The sequence below is a fragment of the Diabrotica undecimpunctata genome, chromosome 1, assembly GCF_040954645.1.
Source record: "Diabrotica undecimpunctata isolate CICGRU chromosome 1, icDiaUnde3, whole genome shotgun sequence".
Lineage (NCBI taxonomy): Eukaryota > Metazoa > Arthropoda > Insecta > Coleoptera > Chrysomelidae > Diabrotica > Diabrotica undecimpunctata.
The window spans coordinates 13,540,283-13,566,844 of NC_092803.1; the positions used below are offsets into that span (position 1 = coordinate 13,540,283).

Sequence of the window (26,562 nt, forward strand, 5' to 3'; positions counted from 1 at the left end):
TTTATTTCGAAAAATATGTGTCTCGACAGCTAATGGTCATTGACACAGGTACAATTTTACATTCATGTTTACATGGTTAATACTTTACATTGGGTACAAATTAGTTACAATACATTTTTTATAACACATTTTGTTTTATATTAAATTGTATAACTTTGTGTTTTTTAAAAAGTTTAATACATTTTCATAGTTGCTGCTGTTTGAGATAAGTATGTCTTTTAGGTCGTTACCAAGATTGTATTTTCTTCTGGCCGCTAGGTAGTGTTGACAGTCAAGAAGTACATGTGTTACGGAAGTCGTGCTGTTGCAGTACTGGCACAAAATCTGATTACTGGAATTCATTAGGTGTCCATGTGTAAGGCGTGTGTGCCCTATTCTTAATCTTCGAATGATAGATTTGTCCTTTCTTTTCATTGGTGGGAGGTGGTGGTAGAAAATGTTTGGTTGTAGAACGCTTAACTTGGTATTGCTTCTTTTCCAATGATCATTCCAAAGGTCCATTATTTTATGTTTGATTATTCTTTTTAAATCTGATGATGTTTGAACGTCTGTTGTAACGTTAAGAGAACAAGCTTGTTTTGCTGCTTGATCGGCTCTTTCATTACCTGGAATACCAACGTGTGATGGAACCCACAATATTGTTACTGTAATTCCATTAGTTTGAAGACGATTACATATACTCTGGATTTCTTGAACTATTGGGTGGAAAGAATGTACGTTTCTTATGGACTGCATGGAGGACAGAGAGTCCGTACAGATTGCTATAGTTTTATCATCGTTGAGTGGAGTTTTCACCGCTTGTAGTATTCCATATAGTTCAGCAGTATAAATACTGCAATTGCTGGAGAGTCGAAACAAGTTGACGGTGGATTTAGTCGTTGTAACAGCACAGCCAACACCTTCTTCAGTCTTAAATGCATCTGAGTAAAGGATCTTATCGAAGTTGCATTGATGTAGTATTTCGTAGAATCTTTGTTTGATGACGGAAGGTGATATTTCATTCTTATTATATTTGGATAATTCGATATTGAAATTTGGAAGTTTACATATCCATGGAGGAGTTTGAGGAACCGTGAAAGGGCTGGTGGACAATAGATTGATATCTAAATAAGGAATTAACATCTGTATAGTGGACGGTACCATTCTAGGATTATTAGTAACTGGTAATTGTCTATTACAAATGAGGTTTCTTGTGGGATTTGTGGGATTTGCTGAAACTCTAGCGAAATAGAGCAGTAGAAGTTGTTGTCGTCTTAGATAAAGCGAGGGTTCGAAACATTCTACATGAATGCTTTCCACCGGACTGGATCGGAATGCTCCTAAACAGAGTCGAAGGGAAGTATTTTGGACTACATTTAGTGAACGTAGTAGTAAGTTACTTGATGACATGTAGAGAACACTACCATAGTCAAGCTTGGAGCGAATAAGAGCTCGATATATTTTTAGTAGTGTTTCCTCATCGGCTCCCCAACTATAATGAGCTAGTGATTTAAGAAGATTCATTCTTTGAAGGCAGCTACCCTTAAGTTCTCGAATGTGTGGTCTCCAGGAAAGTTTTTTATCGAAAATAATTCCAAGAAGCTTTATTTGATCTACTACTTGGAGAAAATTTCCATTCAGAGTAATGGTTGGACATTGCGTGTTTTGTCTTCTGGTAAAATGAATAACTTTGGATTTGGATGGGGAGAAGTTAAGGCCGGATTGACTGGCCCAGTTGTTTATTTTACTTAGAGTGTTTTGTAGTAAAGTATTTGTGCTGGATGTGACCTTTCCATGACAGAATAATACTATGTCGTTAGCATATATTCCGTATTGTACAGGGTCGTTTATGAATGAACTAATATCGTTAATACTAAGGAGAAATAGTGTGCTGCTTAGGACAAACCCTTGCGGGACACCGTTCGTGGTTGTGTGCTGTGAGGAAGTTTTGCCATTAGTAATTACTTTAAAGGATCGCTCTGTGAGAAATTTTTTTATAAACGAATATATATTACCGGATAACTTGTTCTGGTTTAGTTTGTTTAGTATTACAAGCAATTTTTTAAGTGCGTAAAATGGACATTAATGCGAATAATTAGAATTATATATATATATATATATATATATATATATATATATATATATATATATATATATATATATATATATATTTAAATATTGTGGCTAAACACCCCACATGGGGTTACGCCGCTTAAGCTCTCTAGATCTATGTTACGAGGTAGATCAGTCCTCATTTTCTTTATTTAATTTTTCTTGTTATTTTTCTCCACTGTTTCCTATCTCTGGTTTTTTCTTTCCATTGCCGTACGCCCGCCCTGTTGAGATCATTTGTTACTTCTTGTAGCCATGTAGATCTTGGTCTTCCACGTCTTCTTTTACCAGCTGGTGTCCATTCCAATATTGAAAATATTGCCGTAGATGGTCCTGATGTCCATATATGTCCTAGCCATTTTGCCCTTTGCTGTTTTATTTTACAAACTATATCCTCTTTAATTTCGTTTAGTAGTTCATGATTCGTTCTTTGTCTATATTGGTTTTCATTAATTTTTATTGGTCCTAATATTGCTCTTAGTATTTTCCTTTTTAGTATTCTAAGGTCTTCCTCTTGTTTTTTTTGTCATGCTAAGGGTTTCGGCAGCATACATCATAGTCGGTCGAATTATTGTTTTATATATCTTCATTTTCGATTTCTTGCTCAGTAATTTTTTTAGAAGTTTTTTATTTGTATGGCACGTCTTATTTGCTGTAATTATCCTTTCTTTAATTTCTGTTTCCCTTTCTCCATTGTTTGTTAATAATATTCCCAAATACTTAAACTTTTCTACTTCTTCAAATATATATTCTCCCAGTCTAGTCTTTTTGTTTTCATATTTTTTGTCAAATCTCATTATTTTCATTTTTTCTTGATTTATTACTTCTTCCCTTCTGCTACCAATTCTTTTAACATAGTTTCCATTGTTTTTTTGTTCTTTGTTATTAACACAATATCGTCGGCATATGCTATTATTTGTCCCTTTCTCATTCTAAGTGTACCGGTGTTAATTTTTCTGACTATATATTCAACGGCAAGATTAAACAGGGTTGCAGATAATGAATCTCCTTTATTTATAACAAATTTTTCTGTGTCTCCTACTTGTGTTTTTACAGTTACTACAGTTTTACTCATTGTCATTTTTATTAATCGTCTTAATTTGTTGTGTATTCTCATTTCTCTCATAGCTGTAAGTAAGTAAGCTCTGTTTATTGAATCAAATGCTTGTTGGAAGTCTAAAAAAGCAATTTAATTTCTATTTTATATCCATAAGCTTTCTCCATAATTTGCTTTACCGTATGTGTGGCATCTGTTGTTGACTTTCCCCTAATAAATCCGCATTGATACTGTCCCATGATATTTGTAGTAGCTTCGGCAAGTCTTCGTTGTATTAAGCTTGACATGATTTTATACGCTGTGTTTAATAATGTCAGTTCTCTATAATAATTACACATTTGTTGGTCTCCTTTTTTATGGACTGTGATAATTTGTCCCTTGTACCATTCTTCTGGCATCTCTTCTTCGTCCCATATGACTTTAATTAATTGGTATATTTTTTCTCTGAGTTTATGTCCACCATATTTTATAAGCTCCATGTTTATACCATCTTACCTGGTGCTTTACCGTTTCGACTACTGTTATAATTTCCTCAACTTGATCTTTCGTTGGTTTTTCTAGCTCGGTTTCTATCATCGTGGTCTCTTCTTCCACGTTTTCATTTAAGTCTTGGTCCTCTTGTACTGTTAATAATTCTTTAAAATAATCAGTCCAGATTTCTTTAAAGTCTTTTTCATTTTCTGATACTTTTCCATTTCTATCCTTTATGCCTTTTGTCTTTTCATTAAAAGTTTTGTTATATATATATATATATATATATATATATATATATATATTTATATATATATATATATATATATATATATATATATATATATATATATATATATATATATATATATATATATATATATTCGGTTTTTTATAACGTCTTACGACGTTGTCCGACTCCCAAACGCAACTGTATTCTGTCTTGAGTTAGGTCTTCGTCCAGATTTCGAGCGCTAATCGCTTTCCTAATTCCCAGGTTCCAGCTCTGTGGTGGTCTTCCTCGTTTCCTCTTCTCTGGGGGTTACCACATCATCGTTTTTTTAGGCAATCTTTCGTCCCCCATTCGGCTCACATGCCCATAACATATGAGCTGTTTTCTCTCAATATCCTCAACTATAGTGCCATCTATACCCACTTGTTGTTTTATCACTTCATTCCGTATTCTGTCGGCTCTTGATATTCTCATCAATCTTCTGACGGCATCCATTTCCGTGGCTTCGACCTTTTTCTTATATTTTTCGGTTATTCTCCATATCTCAGCTCCATAAAGTAGGCTAGTTTTAACCATTGTCTCATAGATGTTCCATTTTCTTTTCTTTGATATTTCTTTACTCCATAGAACTCCGTTTAAACATGCTATAGCTCTTCGTGCTTGTACAATTCGATGTTCTATTTCTCGTTCGTCTTTTCGACTACGGTCGAAGATGATGCCCAGGTATTTATATTCGTTGCATGGATTTATTTTTTGATTGTCATCGATATCGAGTTGTTCTGCTTCAGCTCCAATTGAGAGGTATTTTGTCTTTTCTAAATTGATATTTAATCCCCATTTCTGGTATTCTTCAATTAGTTTTCTAAGCATGTAGTCCATGTCATCTTTGTCATTTGAGATCACCACCTGATCATCTGCAAATTGTAAAGTATATATGTAATCCTGATCGTTCAATTGTATACCCATTCCTTTGACTTTCCTTTTCCATTGTTTCAGAGGTGCAGAGACATAAATCTCAAATAGAGTCGGAGAGATACAACATTATAATAATAATAATAATAATAATAATAAATGTCTTTATTAACAACAGATTAAATTTTCTTTACAATGAAATATAATATCAGTAGGGCGAGATTCAGTTTGTGTACCACTGTGCAACAGCGGCACACAACTGCTCTTCCACCTAACCCCCCGAAAATAGGATAGATAGACTATATCTAAATAATGAAATTGTATTTACAATAAAACATAAAAATAATAAGTACATATTAAATTTATAAATTATAAACTATTTATTTTTTTTAATTCTTAAATTTTTAAATTACTGTTCAGCTAACAACTGCTCATAAATTAATCTCTTGAACTTGACTCTAGACAGATTTTTAATATTGTAGGCAGACATTCTTGTCTGAGACCCTTAGTAACTGCAAATTTTTCAGCTAAGAGGTTTCCGAATTTCATTTGGGAGTTTGAACCATAATATAGATCTTTGAGAGCACTAACCAATGTTTGATGTATGTTTGATGTGCCCAGGACTTCCCATAGTTTATTTAGCGGGACTGTGTCATATGCCTTCTCAAGATCTACAAAAGTCATATGTAACTCTCTATTTGTCACAATTTTCTTTTCTATAATTTGTTTAAGACAGAAGATGTTATCTGTACATGAACGACCTGCTCTAAATTCTCCTTGTTCTTCGTCTTCTGACGATTGATAATCTTCCTCTATCAGGTCTCGTAGTATTCGACCGTATAGTCGACTCATTGAGCTTGTGACCGATATCCCTCTATAGTTTTTACAATTTCTCCTGTCACCTTTTTTATATATTGGGGTCATATATGTTGTTTTCCATTCATCTGGTGTTGGATGTCCATTAATATAAAGGTTTTGTTCTGCTCGCTAATTTTCTTATAAAATGATTTTGTGTTTCTGTCTGTGTTTTCTTTTTCTATTTAATTTATCTTATGATTTCACCAGGTTCGTTTAATTTTCTTTGTTTGTTTCTTACATTCTGTCCTTAATTTGTTGTAGTCTTCTTTATATTCTTGTCTATTTGTTCTGATCCACTTTTGTCTTATTTCTATCTTCTTTTTTAACATATTATGACAGTCTTGATTATACCATTCTTCTTTCTCTCTATCCCTACATGTTAAGAAGCTGTTTCATTTATACATTTTTTATATTTGTCCATTCTGTTTCAACATCCTCTGTATGTTTACAGTATTCCTTCAGTTTTTTGCTTATATCTTCTGCATGTTTAATTCTTCTGTAGCATTCAGTTTTTCTATGTACCATTTGTCCTTTGTTGTCTTGTTTTTTAGCGTTCTTTTGACTTTTTGTCTTAACGTTGCCTCAACCATGAAATGATCTGTGTCTGCATGTGCACCTCTCTATGTTCTCACGTCTGTTATCGATGTTTGCTTTCTCTTTGTGATCAGTATATGGTCTATTTGGAAACATGTTTTTTGGTCTGATGAGATTCATGTTACTTTGTGGTAGACAGGGTGTGCAAATTTTACACTACTGACAATCATATTGGTGCTAGTTGCTAAGTTGCATAATCTTTGACCATTATCATTTGTTTTTTCATGTAATGTGTATTTACCTGCAACTTGGTTAATGTAGTCTTCCTTGCCTATCTGGGCGTTAAAATCTCCCATTACCAGAATTGTGTCTTCTTTGGGTAAAGACTCAATTTCTTGTTCCAGTTTTTCATAAATGTTACCTTTTTCCTCTGCTACAGCACTTTCAGTTGTAACACTGCGTGCTACAATGATATATGCAAGGCCAGAATCGCTCGTTGTCGAAGAGAATTGGGCGGGGTTTTTTTAAACATATAGAAACTATATCGTATCTTAAATCCAAGCACAATTAGATAATATGAAATTATAATTTATTATTGGACGCCACCCCTGGTTTATCCTAGAAGGGGACGAGCAAAAAAAAATTAAGATTTATCGAAGGTTTACAAAAAAACTATACTTTATTATTTCTTAGTAATGAACAAAAAAACTTTGTATCGTATTAAATTAAGAATTAGTTATAAAGAAAATGAATATATATATATATTAAACCCAAATTTCGAAATTTGTTTACATTGAAAATAATATAGTTATTTATCAACTAGGAATAATTTAAATTAAAGAGTTATTAAACCTTTAAATAAAAATAAAACACTTCACTATATTTTCATTTTTTTGAGTTTATAATCATTTCTGTTTTCTTGAAAGTAGGCATAATAAAAATTGGTACAACCTGAATCTGCTCTGTTTCTCTTCTTATTTAATCAGTCAACCAAATAAACCATTGATTCGGCTACGTCCTATATCAATCCACCACCATCCTAGATAAGAGGGGTTAGGTATTCCATAAAAAGATACCGCTACTGGGCCATGATCTGGAATAACTCCATACCAATACTATCTTGCGACATGTATTAGAAATATATCAGCATTATAGCCTCTCCAATAAGGGTCTAAAAAATAAATATCTATCTGAAATATGGACAAGAAAAGGATTTCTTAGCTCACCTCTAGAAGAGACCCACTTCGGAAACACGTCTTAACGGTTGGGCGTTCTTAAGAGAAAAGAGCGAGACGCTATTCTTGCGCTCTCTGAAAATTGAACGTGAGTGACAAGTTAATGAATAGGCTCATCTACCGGATATATTTGGGAATTACAGAAGAATCCTTAAAGTCGGCTACAGGTACTTGACAGATAGATGGGGTTAGTAGTTTTATTAAAAAAAAAATAATCGAAATTTATAATGATTTTCTTTTAAATCTTTTGAAACGGTTACACAGTTGGTGCATATACGTTGATGATGGATATATTAAATGGTTTGGCGTTAATTCTCAGATATGCCATGCGCTTATCTATAACCTCTTTTATTTATTACTTGTGGATAATAACATTTGTTTTTATTATTAACAAAGCCTTCTGGTTTAATTGTTCACGGGATGATTTTGTGACAGACTAACTATATATATGCTTACATGCGTATGGGCGACTTTGTGACAGATCTAATATTCAGATCATAATAACAGACGAGTTCTGTCATAATCCCGACCTATTAAGACGTAGAGTTTAGACTTGTATCCAGAAGTTACGTTGTTACAAAGTCACCCCAATGAGAGGGGCTCGACATTGAGAAAAAAATATTTTTGTAAATTGTTTTATTTTTTGTAAAATTTTCCCAGTAAAATCCAAATACTTCAGAAGTTATTTAGAAGATAAAAGTCATAAGTTTCTTAAGTACATTTTGGAATATAATAGTTCAATAAAAAATAACTTAAAATTGACAAAAACTGCTGAATCTGTCACATAGTGACCTCGTATTTCGACAGTTTATTTGTAGTTAAATCTTTATATTGGTGCTAATATTAATTACAGACATTATTTAATTTTTTTTCTTTCTGATTATTTTTTATATTCTAGGTATGCTTGCTGGAATAACCAACGGCATGCTGTTTTCTTGGCCTTCTCCTTTCCTTCTGAAAATTACCGAAGATAAAGAACACTACGACATCACAGAGGAAGAAGGATCATTTTTTAATATCATCCACCCGCTAGCGATCATAATTTTCTGTCCACTTTTCTCCAAACTCTTGGACGTAATTGGAAGAAAAAGGACACTGCTTCTAATAGTCATACCACAAGTAGCCAGCTGGCTATGTTCAGGATTCGCCAAATCGGTGTTCGTTTTCTACGCAGCTAGAGTATTCTCTGGACTGTCAGAAAGTTGCCTTTTTGCAGCTTTGCCGGTCTATATAGGAGAAATCGTAAATCCAGAAATTCGGGGTACTTGGGGGAATGCGATATCAATTTCTCTATACTGTGGACAATTTTTAATTAACCTTATCGGTAGTTACTTAAGTGTAAGACAAACATCATATGTTTGTTTGGCTATCCCAATTTTATTCTTTATAATATTTATGTTTATGCCAGAGTCTCCGTATTATTATATGATAAAAGGTGAAGAAGAAAAGGCTAAAAAGTCGTTAAAGTTCCTAACAAGAAAGAAAATCATTGAAACGGACTTTAAAAGTTTACAGAAAGATGTCGAAAGGCAAATGTCCGAGTCAGCATCTTGGATCGACATATTGAAGATTAATAGTAACCGAAGAGCCTTGGCTGCTGGTTTGTTTTTACGGCTCAGCCAACAGTTGTCGGGATTGACTGCTTTTAACACATACACACAATTTATTTTTGACAAAGCAGGAGAAAATATTGGAAAAGTAACCTCTGGCATAATTTTCCAAGGAGTTTCTGTGATATTAAACGTTGCAGTTCTGTTTCTTATAGTAAACCGGTTTGGAAGAAGACCTTGTTATATAATTTCTGTGTTTTTTGCAGGTGTCGCGTTGTATGTAATGTCTGCTTACTTATATCTAGACGCGTATACTCACATAGATCTATCACGTCTTAAGTCTGCGCCGATAGTAATTTCTGTAATATTTTTATGCTTTTCTTCTTTTGGAGTATCTGTTCTTCCGACACTTATGCTAAGTGAGTTATTCTCCGCTAGTATAAAATCCAAAGCTATGACTTTAATAATAATGGGATATGGAATTGGAAGTTTTATAACGAACTATCTTTTTTACTTTTTAAATACAAGTGTGGGATTTTATTTCCCCTTTTTATTTTTTGCCATATGTAATACAATTTCCGCGATCGTGGGATATTTTATAGTACCAGAAACGAAAGGGAAGACCCTGGAAGAAATTCAACAATCTCTAAAGGGAAATACTGATTTTGATTAAGAAAACTGCTTAATATAAAAACATAATTATACATGTGAATGTATTTAACGAATACAAGTTTTCTAAGATATGATTTAATTTGTAACAAGCTGAATTTCCTTAAGAATAATAATTTTTGGACCCCAAAAAGACTCAAAAACCCTTAAAAACCCCCACCGTAAGGGAGGAAAAACGGAAAAAATCGTTTTACCATGAATTTGTTCGCTGCAGAAAAAAATGTTAAATAAAAATGTAGCTGAGATTAAACAAAATTTTGAAATTTTGAACAAAAATTTTTATAAGTACTTTTTCTGTATAATGAACCATTTTCTTTTAAATTCAACTTCAAATTTAAATAAAATTTATATCAACTGGACTGTAAAAATTTGATATCTTTTGATCAGAGTTTCCTATTGACAAAAATTAAAATGTATTTTAAAGCTGAAGAAAGCAGCTTTTGTAGGCAATTTTTGAATTTATGGGCAAATAAAGACAGTTTCTATAAATATGTTTTACAATTCTGATGAGATAATATTTATCACTTTTGTTGATCGGTAACTATGGAATTTTCAATATTAGATGCCATTCTTCAAAACATATAACCTGAAATTTCGGTTTTAAGTTTTGGCAATAAATGGGGGGCATGTGGAATATGCCTAAAAAAACGCTAAATTTAAACTTTCACATTACAAACGATTTAAAACAACGCAACAACTGCTTCTTTTGATTAACTAGTATGTTTTTCGAAACGACACGACTTCACCTACATATTCCACCTAATACTCTTTTCGTGAAAGCATTTCCGTGACCTGCGATCGTTTGTGATGTAAATGTTTGAATTCAGAGTTTTTTGGGCATATTTCAAATGCCTCACATTTGTTATTAAAACTCAAAATCGAAATTTCAGGCTACATTTTTTTGAAGATTGGCATCTAATAATGAAAATTCCATAGCGACCGGTCAATGGAAGTGATAAATATTATTGATCTCATGAGAATTGTAAAAAATGGTAAAAATCGCTAAACGTTTATTTATTTAACATCTTTCTGGGAACTAACTTTATTTACGGCAATATACAAAAATTTTATAGCGTCACTTTTCACCTTTAAAACGCATTTTAGTTTTTGTCAATAGAACAATTTTATCTTATTTTTACCGTCAAGATAATATAAATTTTATGTGAAATTGACTTCGCGGGCGTACCAGACATTGAAAATCGCCGGTAGCTTCAAGTGTTGTTTCGGAGAGAACGATTCATTCTACACAAAATATGCTAATAAGCGTTTTTGGTCAAAATTATCTCAGCTATATTTTTTATTTAAAATAGTTTTTTCTACGGAGTACAGGTTTTTAGTAAATCGGTTTTTTCGGTTTTTCCCACCTACATTCTCAGTAAAATTTAGCTTGTTCGTATGATTTTTAGTGATCAAATCTCTGATGATTGGACCAATATTAGATACAATCTCCTGATGTAGTTAATCATTGTGTAATCATCTGTATAAGCTTAATATTTTATATACAATTTAATCAGTTGGGCTTCTAGACCAATTTTAGAAATACAACTTATTATTTTAGCAAGGATTTTTTTTTAAATATTATGCTATTTAGAGTGAAAAGAAAAAATATTTTGCGCCAAATACATTAAACAAAAACATCAAAAATACATTTTCAATATTTAAAAAATTATTAATAAACTCACGACCATTGTTTCAGTGTATAGCAACAATCGACTGTTATAATAATTTGTATTAATATTAAACTACATGACTAATTAAAACGAATTTTATGTCTTTATTTCCAACCAGCTTATCACTGATTTTATTGTACCTTTCCGCGAAACACCTTATCATATTGTTAACATTCAGAATTAATCGCAAAATTGCATGAAAAATAAAGTAACCATTAAGTAATCACTAAAATGTTCCCATACTATAAACAAACATTAAAATATGTCTAATAAAACTATTCGTAATGACATTTTAATTATAACACTCAATTAGTTTTTAATATGTTTTTGTTTAATAAAAGATTGTGTTGAATTTTTAAAGCATGTGTAATATTGTAAACTGTGCACAAAAGTTATGTGGACGTTTTTTTTAATGTTTATTTATTTATATTACTATCAAGAATATTTATAAATTATGTGAACAATAAACAAACGCTGTTTCTGATTTTTATTGTATTTATTGTAATCTTAACTTATACTCCAGGGAATAAATAAAAATTAAAGGAGTTCAGGCCAACATATAAAAAATAATCTACACAGAAAAGGAATAATTGTAAGTCTCACAAAAATCATAAAAAGCTACTTTCCTGTACAATAAAAAATAGCAGAAATCATTACGATTCCAAAACCAGGAAAACCTTCACATGAGATTACATCCTACCGACCCATAATCCTAATACCAGTTATGTCCAAAGTCGCAGAGAAAGTCATTGCAAGTAGACTTAATATTGAAATTCAGAAAAAAATATTATACCTAACCATCAGTTCGGTTTTCACTAAAAACCGGCACAACTGAACAAGTGCCTCATCATCATCATCATGAGCCCATAGTCGTCCAATGCTGAACATACCGAATTTCATGTCCTAAGTACTTAGACGATGCAGTCTGCACAATATGCCTTCCATTAACTGCAATATTTCGATTTAGCACCAGACTAGTTATTATTTGCGTCTTGTTTATCTTTAGTCCGACCTCCAAGGAAGCGTGATATAATTTTTCAAACATAATCATTGCATCATCCATACGATCGGCTATAAGGACGATGTCATCTGCAAATCTCAAATGGCTGAGCTTCTCTACATTTATGTTGATACCGTGCTCGTTCAGATGTGCCTTCTTACAAGTATGTTTTAAAAGCGACGTGAATAACTTTGGAGATATGGTGTCTTCTTACCGTACTCCTCGCTGTATACAGAATTTATTTGTTTCTTGTTCAGATAGTCTTGCAATAGCTGTAGCATTTTGCTAGATTTACTTAATTATGTTAATGTAGGATGGTCTATTCGGCACTCTGTCAATGCTTTTAACATTTTCTGATGGCTTATGATATCGAATGCTTTCTCGTAGTCCATAAATATGAGTGCCAATGATTTTTTGTGTTCTGCAGACTACAGGTTCTTTATCACTGGTAAATGTCCATTAGTGCTGTATCTCGATCTAAAACCAGCTTGTTCTTTAAGTTGATAGAATGTGTGAAAGCAAACTGATAAGACGGTAGATTTTTAGATCTGTTCTGTCTCCTAACGAGGAACAGGAAGTCGAAGGATTTCTTGGCTGAAAAATCTACGTACGTGGTTCAACACAACAACCACAAATCTTTTCAGTTTGCAAAATACATTGTCATGATGGTCGCCAACATCAGAAATGGATAGGCACTACAAGAAGAAGATGTCTCCTTGCTTGTGTAATAAAATAATGACTGCATTATTCCATTGAGAAGCAGTTTTTGCTTGGTAGATGCAAGGAAATCTAATTGCAAATTATAATATTATAATTAGTGCAAATGAGAATGTAGGTCTGTTACCGCTTTAAAAATACTTTTGTCTCGTCAGACTTTTGTTATGCCCCAATAAATCTATCAGAGACTTGTACCACGTAGTAAGTAGGTACTGATTGTTCACATCTACATTTTTAACGTTTGACAGTTAAATATGTTTTAACGTTTGACAGATAAATAAATTTTTTGATAGTCATAAAATCGAAAATAAAATAGAAAAAATTTACATATTGTATAACGCACTCTCCTCGTCGTGTAAACTGAATCTTCCAACTATTATAACGAACTGCAATTTCGTAGCGATAACTCCGTGTCGTGGCGCTCTCCTCAGTAGGGATGGGAAAAACCTACCGGTTTTAACCGAAAACCGTTTTTTTTTACTTCGCAATAACCGGTTTTATCGGTTGTTTTTTTGTCCTGGTTATAACCGGTTTTTTATTTTTAAAGTAAAAACCGGTTATTAGGTTTTTACGGTGATTAGGATTAGGTTAGGTATTATTTTGGATCCCAATCATAATTATTATTTTCAAGTAATTATTCCAAACAAAACCATAATTCAAATTTTACTTTATTTTACAAATACAGAAGCAAACTGAAAGTGCAAACTCTCATCAGCCAGAAACAATTAAGTTTTATTATAATATTTCGTTGAAAAGGTATTTGTAATCATAATATTTACATAAGAAGTGATCTGGTACATCATCTATTTTTCACACTTTACTCTTGACATTGAAAGTGGGTGAATGGATGTTTCTGATTACCAAAAATAATGTTCTGACTATAAATATTGAATTACTGATTACGAATACGAATCTCCAAGGATTTCCCTACGTTTTCAAAACGATACACCCATACAGGAAGTATTAAACGAGTTAAAATGTACCTATTATACAAATATACAAACGTGTTAAAAGTAATACATGATAATTTTTTTAACGTAGTAAAAATAAAAGATAAATTGCATTAATTTATTTTTAAGTAAAATATTTTTGTTGATATTATTTTTTTTAAATCCCATTTGAAAGAGTCTGGGAAATTTTTTATAAGTTGAAATGGTTGGGGTGGGGAATTTATTGGGTTTGGGAGGAGAGGAAAATTGGTGGGTATTTTAGAGGATTATATTTTTAAATGGTAAATTAAATTTGCATCATTAATTGAATACAATAATTGCATATTATATTCTACTCTCAATGTATTCATTGACAATAGAACCTGAATTATTTTAGCGCTCTCTGTTGAGCAGTAGTGTAATAATTTTGGTTTACTGCTCTCTGCATCTGACTACAACCAGATGGAATTCTGTCTACCATATGCTTAAAAGATTCACACTAATGTCCCCATATATAGCTGCAATATTGGCAGATCCCTCGATTAAAAAAGCACCAAGGATGATTTCTGGTTCAGATATAAAACTAATCACTGAAATTGTAAGCATTTTATCGCCTTTCGATGAGGCCACAAAGGAGATCTCGGGTTCCCAGTACATTACTGCTAGCCTTGTTAACCCCCTTGTGTCTATTATCGAAAGATTTTTAAAAAACCGTAAGCCAAACCTTAGTACAGCTCAAAAGTTATGCTAAAAGCTTATAACTAGCCTTCAAGAGAGAGGCACTAAGCTTTTACGAAATCCCCATCTTTGCCATGCCACAATCACGCCGAGATTCAAAAAACTATATCTGAATCCGTATATCAGAGACAGTCACATCCAATTTAGGCTCAGAAGTTAGGACCTACCTTACCGAAATCGGAAAACTTTCTCCTTCCTGTTCCTTCCAGAATGATGAGTGAGTTTAAAATCAAACCCTTTTTGGTCTTCACACTATCTGGAGTTGGTGAACAGTGGTTTCAGTTCAAGTTCTCAGGACACACAGTTTCAAAGTTCTTTTTCAAATGAACTGACTCTATATCTGCAGCAGCCTTTGCTGCCAAGTGATCCGTTTTCACTCTGGGATCAGAACAGAACCTATATGCCAGGCTTGGCTTTTATAGCTAAAAAAATACATGTCGTTGGTCGGAAGTTCGGTGGCATCAGAGAGACTGGTGTCATCATTGAATGATATTGTGTTAGATGAGAGAAGCCGCTTAACCGACCAACATATATATGAACGAGTTTTTCTCAATAGGCTTCATGAAAAATACTGGCCAACATAATGCTAAATCCATTTCATATAATATAACCTATTTGTAATCTTCTAACCTATACTTTTTTACTTAAAATATTACTTCATATTCTTTTATTGTATATTATTGCAATATGTATATATTAATCTTACTATAATTATATTTAATAATAATCTTGCTATATTATGTTTAATAATAATCACTAAATATATATTAATAATAAAATAATAAATAAATATAATAATTAATAGAATAAAATGGTTTTATTAAAAATTTTGTTTTATTTATATTGATATTGATGTTCTTTCGATAGTACTAATTTTGATCATATTGATATCGAGTCGAATGAAGTATCGCAAACTAAAGTGCATTGTAAATGTAACTTTGTAACTATTGGATTAAAAAAACCAAAAACCGGTTTTTGGAAAAACCGGTTTTTTTTGGCCGGTTATAACCGCCAGGTTAAACCGTAAGCAAAAAAAAACCGGTATAACCGACCGAATACCGGTGTTTTGTCAAAAACCGCCATCCCTACTCCTCAGCATTTTACTTTAAAACGCTTTTTTTGTAGATGAATAATTTTTTATTTATTATAATTAATTTGTAAACTGAACTATTAACTGAAATGTTAAAACGTCCAATTATATTTACCAATAATTGTTTTTTTTTTCAAATCTCCCAATGACCTACATGAATTAATAGTGCAACTACATACTAATTATTACACATACATGATCGCTAGCTTGTTTAAAAACATTGAATTATACAATTGATCCGGTTAAAAAGCCTATTGATGAATGGCAATTAATAAAATTTGCCTCTCACTCTCTCAGTCGCTGTTTCAGTGATTTCTATATTAGTAACTCATCGAGGAAGTTTTGCCAACAAACGGTGACGTTGCTTTTGGCAAAAATCGACTCAGTCGGCGGGAAGATGTACTTTAACTTGTTGGGAATAGAATAATGGAAACGACTTTGTTGAATGGGAAAAAAATTGAGAAGGAAAAGAGTTGGCCCCAAGTTTTAGCGATCTTAGTTGGTGAGTATTTATTGGTTTTTTTAATATAAATATGTACTTGGTAAAGTTCTGTTTTTTGAGAGTCATGTCCGCAATTTATTAAAATATGATCATGTGCGTAGCTATTTTTAGACTACATTTTCACTAATTGAGAATTTACAAGTACGTATTTGATATTTTTGTGAATACTCTTATATACGAGTGATAAAAATGAAGAATATTTTTAATTATTTTTGTCATTGAGTGGTTTTGAAAGTATCTTATAAGTCTGCTTTGGGATTTTCCTTTATCACTGTTGACAATGATGATGTTCGTCATCATTAACAAGAGTGGTTGCTAATAGGGCTTTTGGGCTCAACTTTTTAATATGGTATGATCGTCAATTATACACATAACTACGTTAATTTTATTGTTTCTTTATTCTTTCATATAATTTATTTGTCTTAATGTTTCTCGTTCAAGAAGAGGTAATGCCGATCTTGATATTAGATATATTCTACATTTCCCAATATCGCCAGCCATTGTTTCTGAAGCTTTTTAATTTTGGTTATTGTCTTTTTGTCTTTAGTTTCTTCTGCAATATCTTATGCAATTTTCATATTATCTAGTCTTTGTATATACCTTTGTTTAGCTTCTTATTATTATTTTACTTTGTATTTTCTTTACTTACGTGCCACCTTGTCAGTAGAGTTTCAACTGTAAAATAAAGGAATCAGACATGTTAGAATTATGCCTGTTCAATCTCCAACTTACATCTTAGTAAATTTGCTGTTGTAACCATGCATTTTATATTTTTTGGGGAAATTAACATGTTAAATTTTCTGGTGCTTATATTAAATTGGTGCAGCATGCGTTGTAAATCGTTTCACTTTGAGAGAGTAGTATTGCGTTGTCTGCATAGCAAATTATTTTAATTTGTTTTTCTCCCATTTGGTATCCTTTTTTAGTTCTTACTTTTTGTAATAATTCATCTATAATAATGTTGAATAATGGAGGACTCAGCAAATCTCTATGTTTTATCAGTCAAATGCCTTCTTAAGGTCTACGAAACATAGATATGCCGATTTTTTGTACTCTAATGATTTCTCTTGCACTTGGCTCATTATAAATAAGGGTGGGTACATGATCTTCCCGACCTAAATCCTAGTTGTTCTTCTGCTGGTGTTATAATTTCATTCAGTTTATTTGTTATCACTTTAGTTGTTAATTTTAGTATTGTGTTTAATAAATTATTTCCTCTTTTATTTTCCGAGTTCCATTTGTCTCCCTTTTTGAAGAGAGGTATTAGGATGCTTGATCTCCATTCTTGAGGAAATCTGTTTTGGTCTATTATTTTTTTAATTAGTTTTAATACCTAGTTGTTTAATCAGATCTGGTCGTTTGTATTTAAGGAGTTTGTTTGGCATTCTGTCCTCTCCTGTTGATTTTCTAATTGTTAATTTCCTTAATGCTTCATTTACGTCTTCCTCCTCAATATTTATTTCATGGTTTGACGTCACCTCTGGTGTTTTTGGTTCATTATCGTCACCTTTAGCAAATAGTGATCGAAAGTAGTCTACCCATGTTTCCTTCTGAATGTGTTTATTTTTATTAGTTCATTCAGGTCTTTTCTTTGTTCTCTGATTTTTTTGTGTTCCGTAGAAATAGTGTTCCATCTGTTTTGAGAAGCTCTGCCAGTGTTCCTTTTTTATTTGTCTAACTAAAATATTCGTTTCATTTCTGATTCGTTTATAGTGGTTATATGCCTGTTGTGTTTATTGTGTTCTATCTTCTTGATTAGAGACGTTAGTAATAATTGGAAATGGTGTTGTTTCTACCGGAGTAGGATTGTTGACTTTATGGTTTTTAAGGATGATATTTCACTTTTATTATTTATAGATCCTGTCATGTTGTCATCAGTTTCCATAGTTTTTTGTGTTTGGATATTAGATGCATTTATTGTAGTTAATTTATTTTGGGAATTTTCTGGATGTGCATTAGAAGTGGTTAGATTAGCTTTGTCAGACGATTTTTCTATTTGTTGACCAATAGTCTTACATTTGGTATATTGTTCTGAAGATATTTTCTTGTGATTACATTACATTTTTATTATTATTCTTCTTCTTCCTATGCCGTCCCCATTAACGGAGGTTGGCGACCACATTTTTAAAAGCTTCTCTGTCTTTTGCAACGTGGAATAATTCGTCTACAGTCATGTTTGTCCAGTCTCGAATATTTCGCAACCATGACTTCGTCTTTCTACCTATTTCCTTTTTGCCATCGACTCTACCCTGCAGGATGACCTGCAGAAGACTATATTTATTATTTCTTAGTATGTGTCCAAGGTATGCAGTCTTGCGTACTTTTATCGTTCTCAACAATTTTTTGTCTCGACCCATCCTTCTCAGCACTTCCTCATTGGTGACTCTGGTAGTCCATGGGATTCTCAACATTCTCCGGTATATCCAAAGTTCAAAGGCTTCAATCTTTTTAACTATTTGCGCTTTTAGTGTCCATTTTTCTAACCCGTACAATAGTTGCGACCAGACGTAACATTCAACAAACCTCAGTCTCAGCGCAGTATTCAGATTTTTGTCACAGAACAATTGTTTGAATTTTAAGAACGCTGCCCTTGCCATTTCTATTCGTACCCGGATCTCTTGGTCTGGATCTAATTCTGTGTTGATGTAAGCTCCCAGATATTTATATTTTGTCACTCTCTCTATTTGCTGTCCACCAAGAGTTAGTTGTTCATTATTTATTGGACTCCTTGATACTATCATAAATTTGGTCTTATCTGTGTTGATGTCAAGTCCCATTTGAATGCATTCACTATTTATTGCATCTAGTAAAGTTTGTAGTTCTTCTATACTCTCAGCCATAATTACCGCGTCATCTGCAAATCTCATGGTGTTTATGATTTTTCCACCAATTTTTATTCCCTTTTTTCTTTCCCATAAGGGTTTTCTGAATATGACCTGTGAGTACACGTTGAAAAGCGTCGGAGACAAGACGCATCCTAATAAAGACTGTAAATTTGACGTAAGCATACTTTTTAAATTATAACTAAGGGCACATGCGATTCTTTCGTTCTGGTACATTGGACACTCAACAATTATATGTTTCACTGACAACTGAGTGTTGCACTTGGTACACATCGGAGCAGCCTCCTGGTTGAAGATATGCTTGTGTGTAAGGAAAGTATGTCCTATTCGGAGTCGGTTGATGATGATTTTAATGTCACATTTTGGTGCTTGAAATGGGTCTCTTCTAGGCATATGACTAAAGGAAGATATTCGTGTATAAGAAGCTTAATGGAATCTATATGTGTAAAATAACCGTTGGGGTTCCACTGTAATATGAATGTGCTGGCCATTAACTCTTTATCTGTTAACTATTTATTGTTGAGAACTTGATTCTTAGTCAGTTTCGTCAGTAGAAGAAGGACTGTTGAGAAGCAGTTTCTTCTTTAATCTGGTAATATTGTTTTTTAAAGTTTTATTTTGTATTTGAGAATATATAAAGTTTAAAATTTCTTTTATTTCTTGACTTTCATTTGAATAATTTTTAACAATGCGTTCAGGATGTTTTGAGTGAAGGGAATTTGCCAGAAAATCACATATTTCATGAAAAGTAAGTGTAAAGGAAGGGTTTCTATTTTCAATTTTTTCTTTAATTTGATTTAGAATAATTGGAATATCTTCTTGGGTTTTAGGCTTTTTCTTAGATTTTTGAGTATCGGGAGGAGGTAGGTCATTTTCAAGAATTTCAGGAGAGGATATTTGTCTTTTAGTTGCAGGAGTAATTTTAGTGGTTTTTCTATCGCTTTCAATTACTAAGGAATTATCTTGGAATATTTTTGGTTGATTCAAGATTTGTAATTCATTGTTTGTTTGTGAGGAAGTGGTTTGGTCCTTTGTAGCTGATGCGTGATTTTGTATGGTATTGGGTTCTGGTTCCATTAATGTTTCGGTATCTTCTTGGTATTGGTTTCGTGGTTGATCTTGTAGTTGATTATATTTTTCATTGGTACAGTTATGTATATTCACGTGGTAGTCAGTTTCCATTTGATTAATTGAGTTACTTGATGATGATAAAAAAGGACAGTCAGAATCGTGATGTCCGACAATTTTGCATCTGGAACAGTTTAAACCATCTATGGAAATGTATAGTCGATATGATGTATTGTCGAATGAGATTAGAAATGAGTCAGGAATTGATGCATTTTCTAAAGGACTTATGAACATTTGCCTCCTTAAGCTGAGTACGTGACTGTATTCTGAGTCTTGCATGCCTACTCGTAGAAACGTCATGTTGGAGGCGGATTTTATACCCATAGTTTTTAAGTGCTCTTCAATTATGCTATTAGGTATAGTAGGACATACATTAGATATGATCAGTCTCTGGGTAGGAGTTATAAGTCTTCTTACTTCAATCTGGTTACCATCAATATTTATATATTTGTGGGAGCTAAGAAATTGATCAACTACATATTTAGAGGAGAGGTAGATGCAGATGCGGTTGTTTGCTATTTTGGATGCCCAAACAACATTTTTGGGCTGTACTATTGATCCAACAGCTTTTATATATTCGAAAACTTTTATTCCTTGTATGGTTGAAAGTATAATACCTTGGTCTTTTGAAGGATATTTGAAACTGTTTAATGCATTGGAGTAAGATATATATGACGTAGTGGGTATATTTCGTGAGGTAGTAGCTGATTCCGGTTCATCCATCTTCCCGCTGAGAATTTACGTACATTGGCACAGAGGATCTGAAGCCAGACCTGGCCACTTAATAAAATTGAACAGCAGCCTAGCCTAATTACTTGTTAGAAGCAAGAACCAGCAAAAAGTTGTTGTCGATAATCGATAAGTTGAAATGAAATCGATAAAATATTTTGCCTTTTAAACTTCTGATTTTAAGGTTATTAATAATGCAGTTTTGTACTTACAGAATTCTATGATTTTTAGTACACTGTCACATTTAACTTTAAGTTGCAAACAGTATCAAAAATTAAATTATATTTTTAATTTTAACTACCAGTAATTAACAAATTTGTCAGAACCGATATAAAGCTGTATGATCTGCTAGATATCGGGGCCGGACTTCCATTAATCTTTTGTTGACTACTTTTCCATAAGTCCACTTGAAGAACATGTTTATGATATGGGACGATATGATTTTGTTAGTAATTTATCTTTATTTGGTTTATTAATAGTGATAACAATGAAATTTTTCCGGATTTTTGGAAATGATTTTTGTGACCAATAATATTAAAAGTTTGGAGTAGAAACTCTTTTGCTTCTATGGGAAGTTTAATAAATTGTATTGGTATGTCATCTGGACCTGGTGAAGTGTCTTTCATGCTACTAAGTTCTTCTTGAAATTGCCCATAACTAAGAGGTGTATTAATAGTGTTAAATTCGTCGGAAAATATAATAGATACTGCCTCCTCCTGTTGTTTGTAAGTTAGGAATTCATTTCTGTAATTTTGGCTGGATGAGAATTTTTGATAGGTATCAGCTAGTTAATTTACTATATCCTGTGGATTAGTTAGTAGCATCCCTTCTTTTTCTAGACTTACGATTTGTTGGTAAGTATGCTGTCCTGTTATTTTTTTAACTTTCTTCCAAACCGACGATATATTTGTATTGCTGTTAATGCTAGATATGTATTTCTGCTATGAATCTTGTTTGATTTTTGAAGTTATACTTCTATACGCGCGCTTCACGTTGGAAATTTGTATGGGAGTGAATCTGTGAAGTCATTACATATGTAAGATAATGAGTAAGAGAGAGACAGAAGATATATTTTCTCTCTCTTCCTCTCTCGAATATAAAAATGTTCCTTTTGTATATATATTTAATATTTTATATATTATGTATATATATACATATAATATTATATATATAATAAAATATTTATTAATATTATTATTTATGTGATATGTTTTGGATTATTTATTAAATGTTCATAATTATATTAGTCTTTTGTATTTCAAAATAATAATCTCAATAAATCACTGTATGACCTAGAACTGTCAATTTTGAAATACGTTTGTGTCATGTCCTCGGTAGTATAGTAGTCAGTATCCCAGCCTGTCACGCGGGAGACCGGGGTTCGATTCCCAGTCGGAGAGGACTTTTTTATTAATATTATTACATGGTAAATTAAACACATGCGTAAGTAGAAAAGTTATGTATATTATTGTCATTTTTAAATACTTACGAATATTGCATTTTAATTTGTATTGTATTATTATATTGAATTATGTTGCAGTGTATCGTATTGTATGTTTATATTAATAACAAAATAAACAATGAATTTTACTGCAGAGTATGTGTAAAAAAATTTTTGCATTCAACTCCTTTCATACATATATGAAAATAAAAATATACATTTTCATCAAAATATTGATTCAATCCTTCATTTACTATACTCCTATTACAGGTCAAATGTTGTTTATTAATTGTTAGTAAGTTGTTATTATTTCTGTTTCTCTTTCTGCTATGTCTTACCTATAGCATTATATATGTAATAATTGTGCAGATTGACTCCCAAATAAATTTGTAACGGCGAATGCGCGTATAGAAGTGTAACTTCTACCGGCAGTCCTACTGGACTGCCACACCGGTTTTTTTATGATTCTCCTTGTTTCAGCTCTACATTTTTTGTACTTTGTTAACAGATCAATATTTTTGTACTTTTTGTATCGGTACCAAATTATTTTAGTTAATTTAATAGCGGCCTTACGTTGTGTATTCCACCAGGGAACTGGTTTGTGTTTTTTTTTTAAATTTTGTTATGGCTATATTAGCAGCATGTAGTACAACCTGATTAAAGCTCGTGATTGTGTCGTGAATCGACTCTAAATTTTTGTAATAGTTTCCATTTTTGAGTTGGTACTGTATTTATATTTAAATTAACTTTATATTTCATCGATACTAATATACTGATATTAATATTATATAAGATTGGCAAGTGATCACTACTATATAAATCTTATAGTGCTGTCATCAAAAATAGATAATTCGATAATTATACTTAGTCTAACAAAAAAATTTATTTCTTTTTTAAAGATACATAAACGCAATTTTTTTGTTTTAGGTGCCATATCTGGCTTTTGCGTGGGCCTCCTCTTCGCCTGGTCATCGCCGTTTTTAATAAAAATCACACAAGACAAGACAAACTATAACATAACAGAAGATGAAGCTTCATATTTTAACGTGATCCAGCCCGTCTCTATGATCCTGTCATGTCCAATATTCTCGACACTCACTGATATCATCGGAAGGAAACGAACGTTATTGCTGATCATCATTCCACATATCTGCAGTTGGCTGTGTTCGGGTTTTGCTAAAAGTGTTTACGTATTTTATTTGAGTAGAGTATGTGCTGGATTCGCAGATGGTTGCATTTTTGCCTCTCTACCGACTTATGTGGGAGAAGTAGCCAATCCAAGTGTACGGGGAACGTGGGGAAACGCCGTTTCTTTCTCCCTGTATTTTGGAGAATTTATGATCACTGTGATTGGTAGTTATGTTAGTGTTAGGGAAGCGTCTTATATAGGTATACCCATCTGTTTATTGTTCTTTAGCTTGTTTTCCTTTATGCCAGAATCTCCATATTTTTATATAAAGAAAGGGCAGGAGGATGACGCTAAAAAGTCTTTACGATTTCTGAAAGGAAAAAGTGATGTAGACGATGATTACATCTCTTTAAAGAAAGACGTGGAGAGGCAATTATCTGAGTCAGCCTCATGGATCGATATAATAAAAATTAGAAGCAACAGAAGAGCTATATTAGCTGGAATTTTCATCAGATTTACTCAACAAACTGCTGGTCTTAACGTTTTCTACGTATACACTCAGTTTATTTTTAGACAAGGAGGCGGAAACATCAGCCATGAACACGCATCTATGCTTCTCTTAGGAGTATCGCTTATATTAAACATAATAGCCTTAACATTTATCGTTAAACGATTCGGAAGACGAGTTTGCTACTTATGGTCACTCATCGGTACTGGTATACTTCTGTACATCATGGGAACTTATTACTACTTGAAGGATAACTCCTCGTTGAATCTTTTAAGCTTTAGGTGGATGCCTATTAGTACAATGATGGTTTACCAAGTATTTGCATCATTTGGTGTTGCTACTATTCCAACGTTGATGCTCAGCGAGTTATTTTCAGCTAGTGTTAAATCCAAGGCCATGGCGATTCTCACGATGACTTTTGGTCTTGGTAATTTTTTGAACAATTTTATTTTTTATGAGCTTAATAGTAGAATCGGGTTTTACGCTCCTTTTTTCTTTTTTGCCATTTGTAATACAATTGCAGCTGTGATGTGTTTGTTTGTAGTACCAGAAACCAAGGATAAAACACTTGAGGAGATTCAGCAAGAATTGAAAGGGAAGAGGATTGTTAAAAAGTAGTTAGCATTGTTTATTACGATAATTCATTCCAGTTCTAGATGTACGTGTATACTTTTCCAATTGTTTTTAGATTTTCCATCCGTTTAGATTTTTAGTATTTCCTAGGACTGCCATCTTGTCTTGTAGATTTATTTTATTTTCGTGACCCATTTCATCCTTACCGTATCAGTTATTACAATCACCATTATTAAAGGAAGATTATTTCATAGAAGTAGTCTAGGATAAATAAGAGACTACTTAGTATTGACATGACTTAAAAAATAAAACAAAAGTTTCAGACAAAAACAGCTTTATTTTTCGATCTTCTTCTTTACATATTATCTTCTACCGAAGGTTGATAACCAACATACGATATTTTTTTACAATATGTATTATGTTTGCAGCTTCTGATATTTGGAATTGTTCCCCTATGCTTCTTAGCAGGAATTTGTTCTTTCTGCCGAAACTTCTTCTACTCCAGTCTGGCTTTTCACTATAAGCTATAGCAGATTTTACTTATCTGTAAATGTACTTTAAAAGTTGTTAATAATTCCATCGCATCACCCATTCGGTTCAATAGTTCTGTATTGGTTATTCTATCTTTCCAAGGTATTCTCAGTATACAGCAATATTTCTAAAGCTTCCATATTTTTCTATTTGTCGATGATGGATCAAAATAATAAAAATTTTTACATTTCATTCCTTCTCTGAAACAAAGACGTGTTTAACACACAGTCACCAAATCCGATAATATACTTTGTATTAAATATATTACGAAAAAAATAATCTGTTACTTTTAACTCAATGCTTCATAGCATACAGAAGACAATTTTTTATTAAATACTGGATCTAGGTACACTCTTACTCTTGAGGATGATCTGCAATAATGTGGTTTGTTAAATTTCAGTGTTTCTATAAATTCTTTAATTTTTAATCTGTGATAGTTTGACCACCCATTCTAATATTTATAAGGTGATGATGCACGTGTTTTACAATACTTTAAAATATTTCGAACACTTACGAAAACTTGGTCTAATGTTGTGCTCATAATATTGTGATATTTTAGTTTCCGCCAAATCTTGTTGCTTATGTTTATAATACTCTTTGATATTTTTACTTTTGTTTCATTCTTTCTCAAGAACTGGGATCACGTTGTTTTTCCAATCAACCATTTTTTAACAACAAGAAATCATATAAGTACTTATTTGTTGAGTTGTAATTTATACGTATCATACAGCCCACATACAATTATATTAACAGTGTTGCCAATTGAAAATTTACGGAAATGTCCAATTTGAATATTACTGATTCAAAGAAATGTCCAATTTTGCATTCTAACTGGAGTTTTAATGTTTATTTATTGCCAGAATTATCCATCATTGCTGTTTTTATTATAAATAACTTGTTTAACCGAGTAAAGATACATGTTCAACGGGTTTTGATCCAAAAGTGGAAATGTCCGATTTTGCATCTAGACTACGCATATTTGTCGTTTAGTCCTTATATAGCCCTGTCAAAAAAAAGCTGTATTCGTTCGTGTAGTTAATGATTATTGTATCTATTATCCATACGCATATTACCCACTTTCTATTAATTTTGTTTGAAATTTAAGATTCCAAAAATAATTTAACAATTTTGTCGATTAGTTTTAGATAAATATTTCTTGTGTCTAATATGTAAGTAATTGTAACTGGCTAGTGATTGTAATAGTTAAAAATATGCAGTGTATTTCTATATAAAAAAGCATTTTTAAATAAAGAGTAAAACAGTGTTTTTATTTCTTTTCTCAAACAGAAGATTTCTATAAACAACAAAAATTAAAACAAATACAGGAAAGAAAATTCCAAACTGCTCGTCATTATATAGCAGAAAGAAGTAATTTTATCAAAAATGAAAATAAACATTAACACAAATTAATAAAGTATTAAAGAT

The 26,562-nt window shown here is 32.2% G+C and overlaps 3 protein-coding genes across 5 annotated transcripts in view; 2 read left to right on the forward strand and 1 right to left on the reverse strand.

Moving 5' to 3' along the window:
• Positions 1-11,777, forward strand: part of LOC140444924 (facilitated trehalose transporter Tret1-like) — a 30,251-nt gene extending 18,474 nt beyond the window's left edge. For both annotated transcript variants that reach the window (XM_072536628.1, XM_072536636.1), the window contains exon 3: positions 8,289-11,777. In XM_072536628.1, the coding sequence (XP_072392729.1) occupies positions 8,289-9,613 (1,325 nt within the window). In that variant the 3' untranslated portion in view covers positions 9,614-11,777. The remainder of the gene's footprint in view (positions 1-8,288) is intronic.
• The window catches only part of rk (G-protein coupled receptor rickets), an 896,029-nt gene that overhangs the window by 335,771 nt on the left and 533,696 nt on the right, over positions 1-26,562 (reverse strand). The gene's annotated exons all lie outside the window — the stretch shown is intronic.
• On the forward strand, positions 16,049-26,400 carry LOC140444945 (facilitated trehalose transporter Tret1-like). Its single transcript, XM_072536661.1, has 2 exons — positions 16,049-16,255; positions 23,324-26,400. Exons 1-2 carry the CDS (start codon positions 16,180-16,182, stop codon positions 24,649-24,651), a joined length of 1,404 nt encoding a protein of 467 aa, XP_072392762.1. The 5' UTR covers positions 16,049-16,179; the 3' UTR covers positions 24,652-26,400.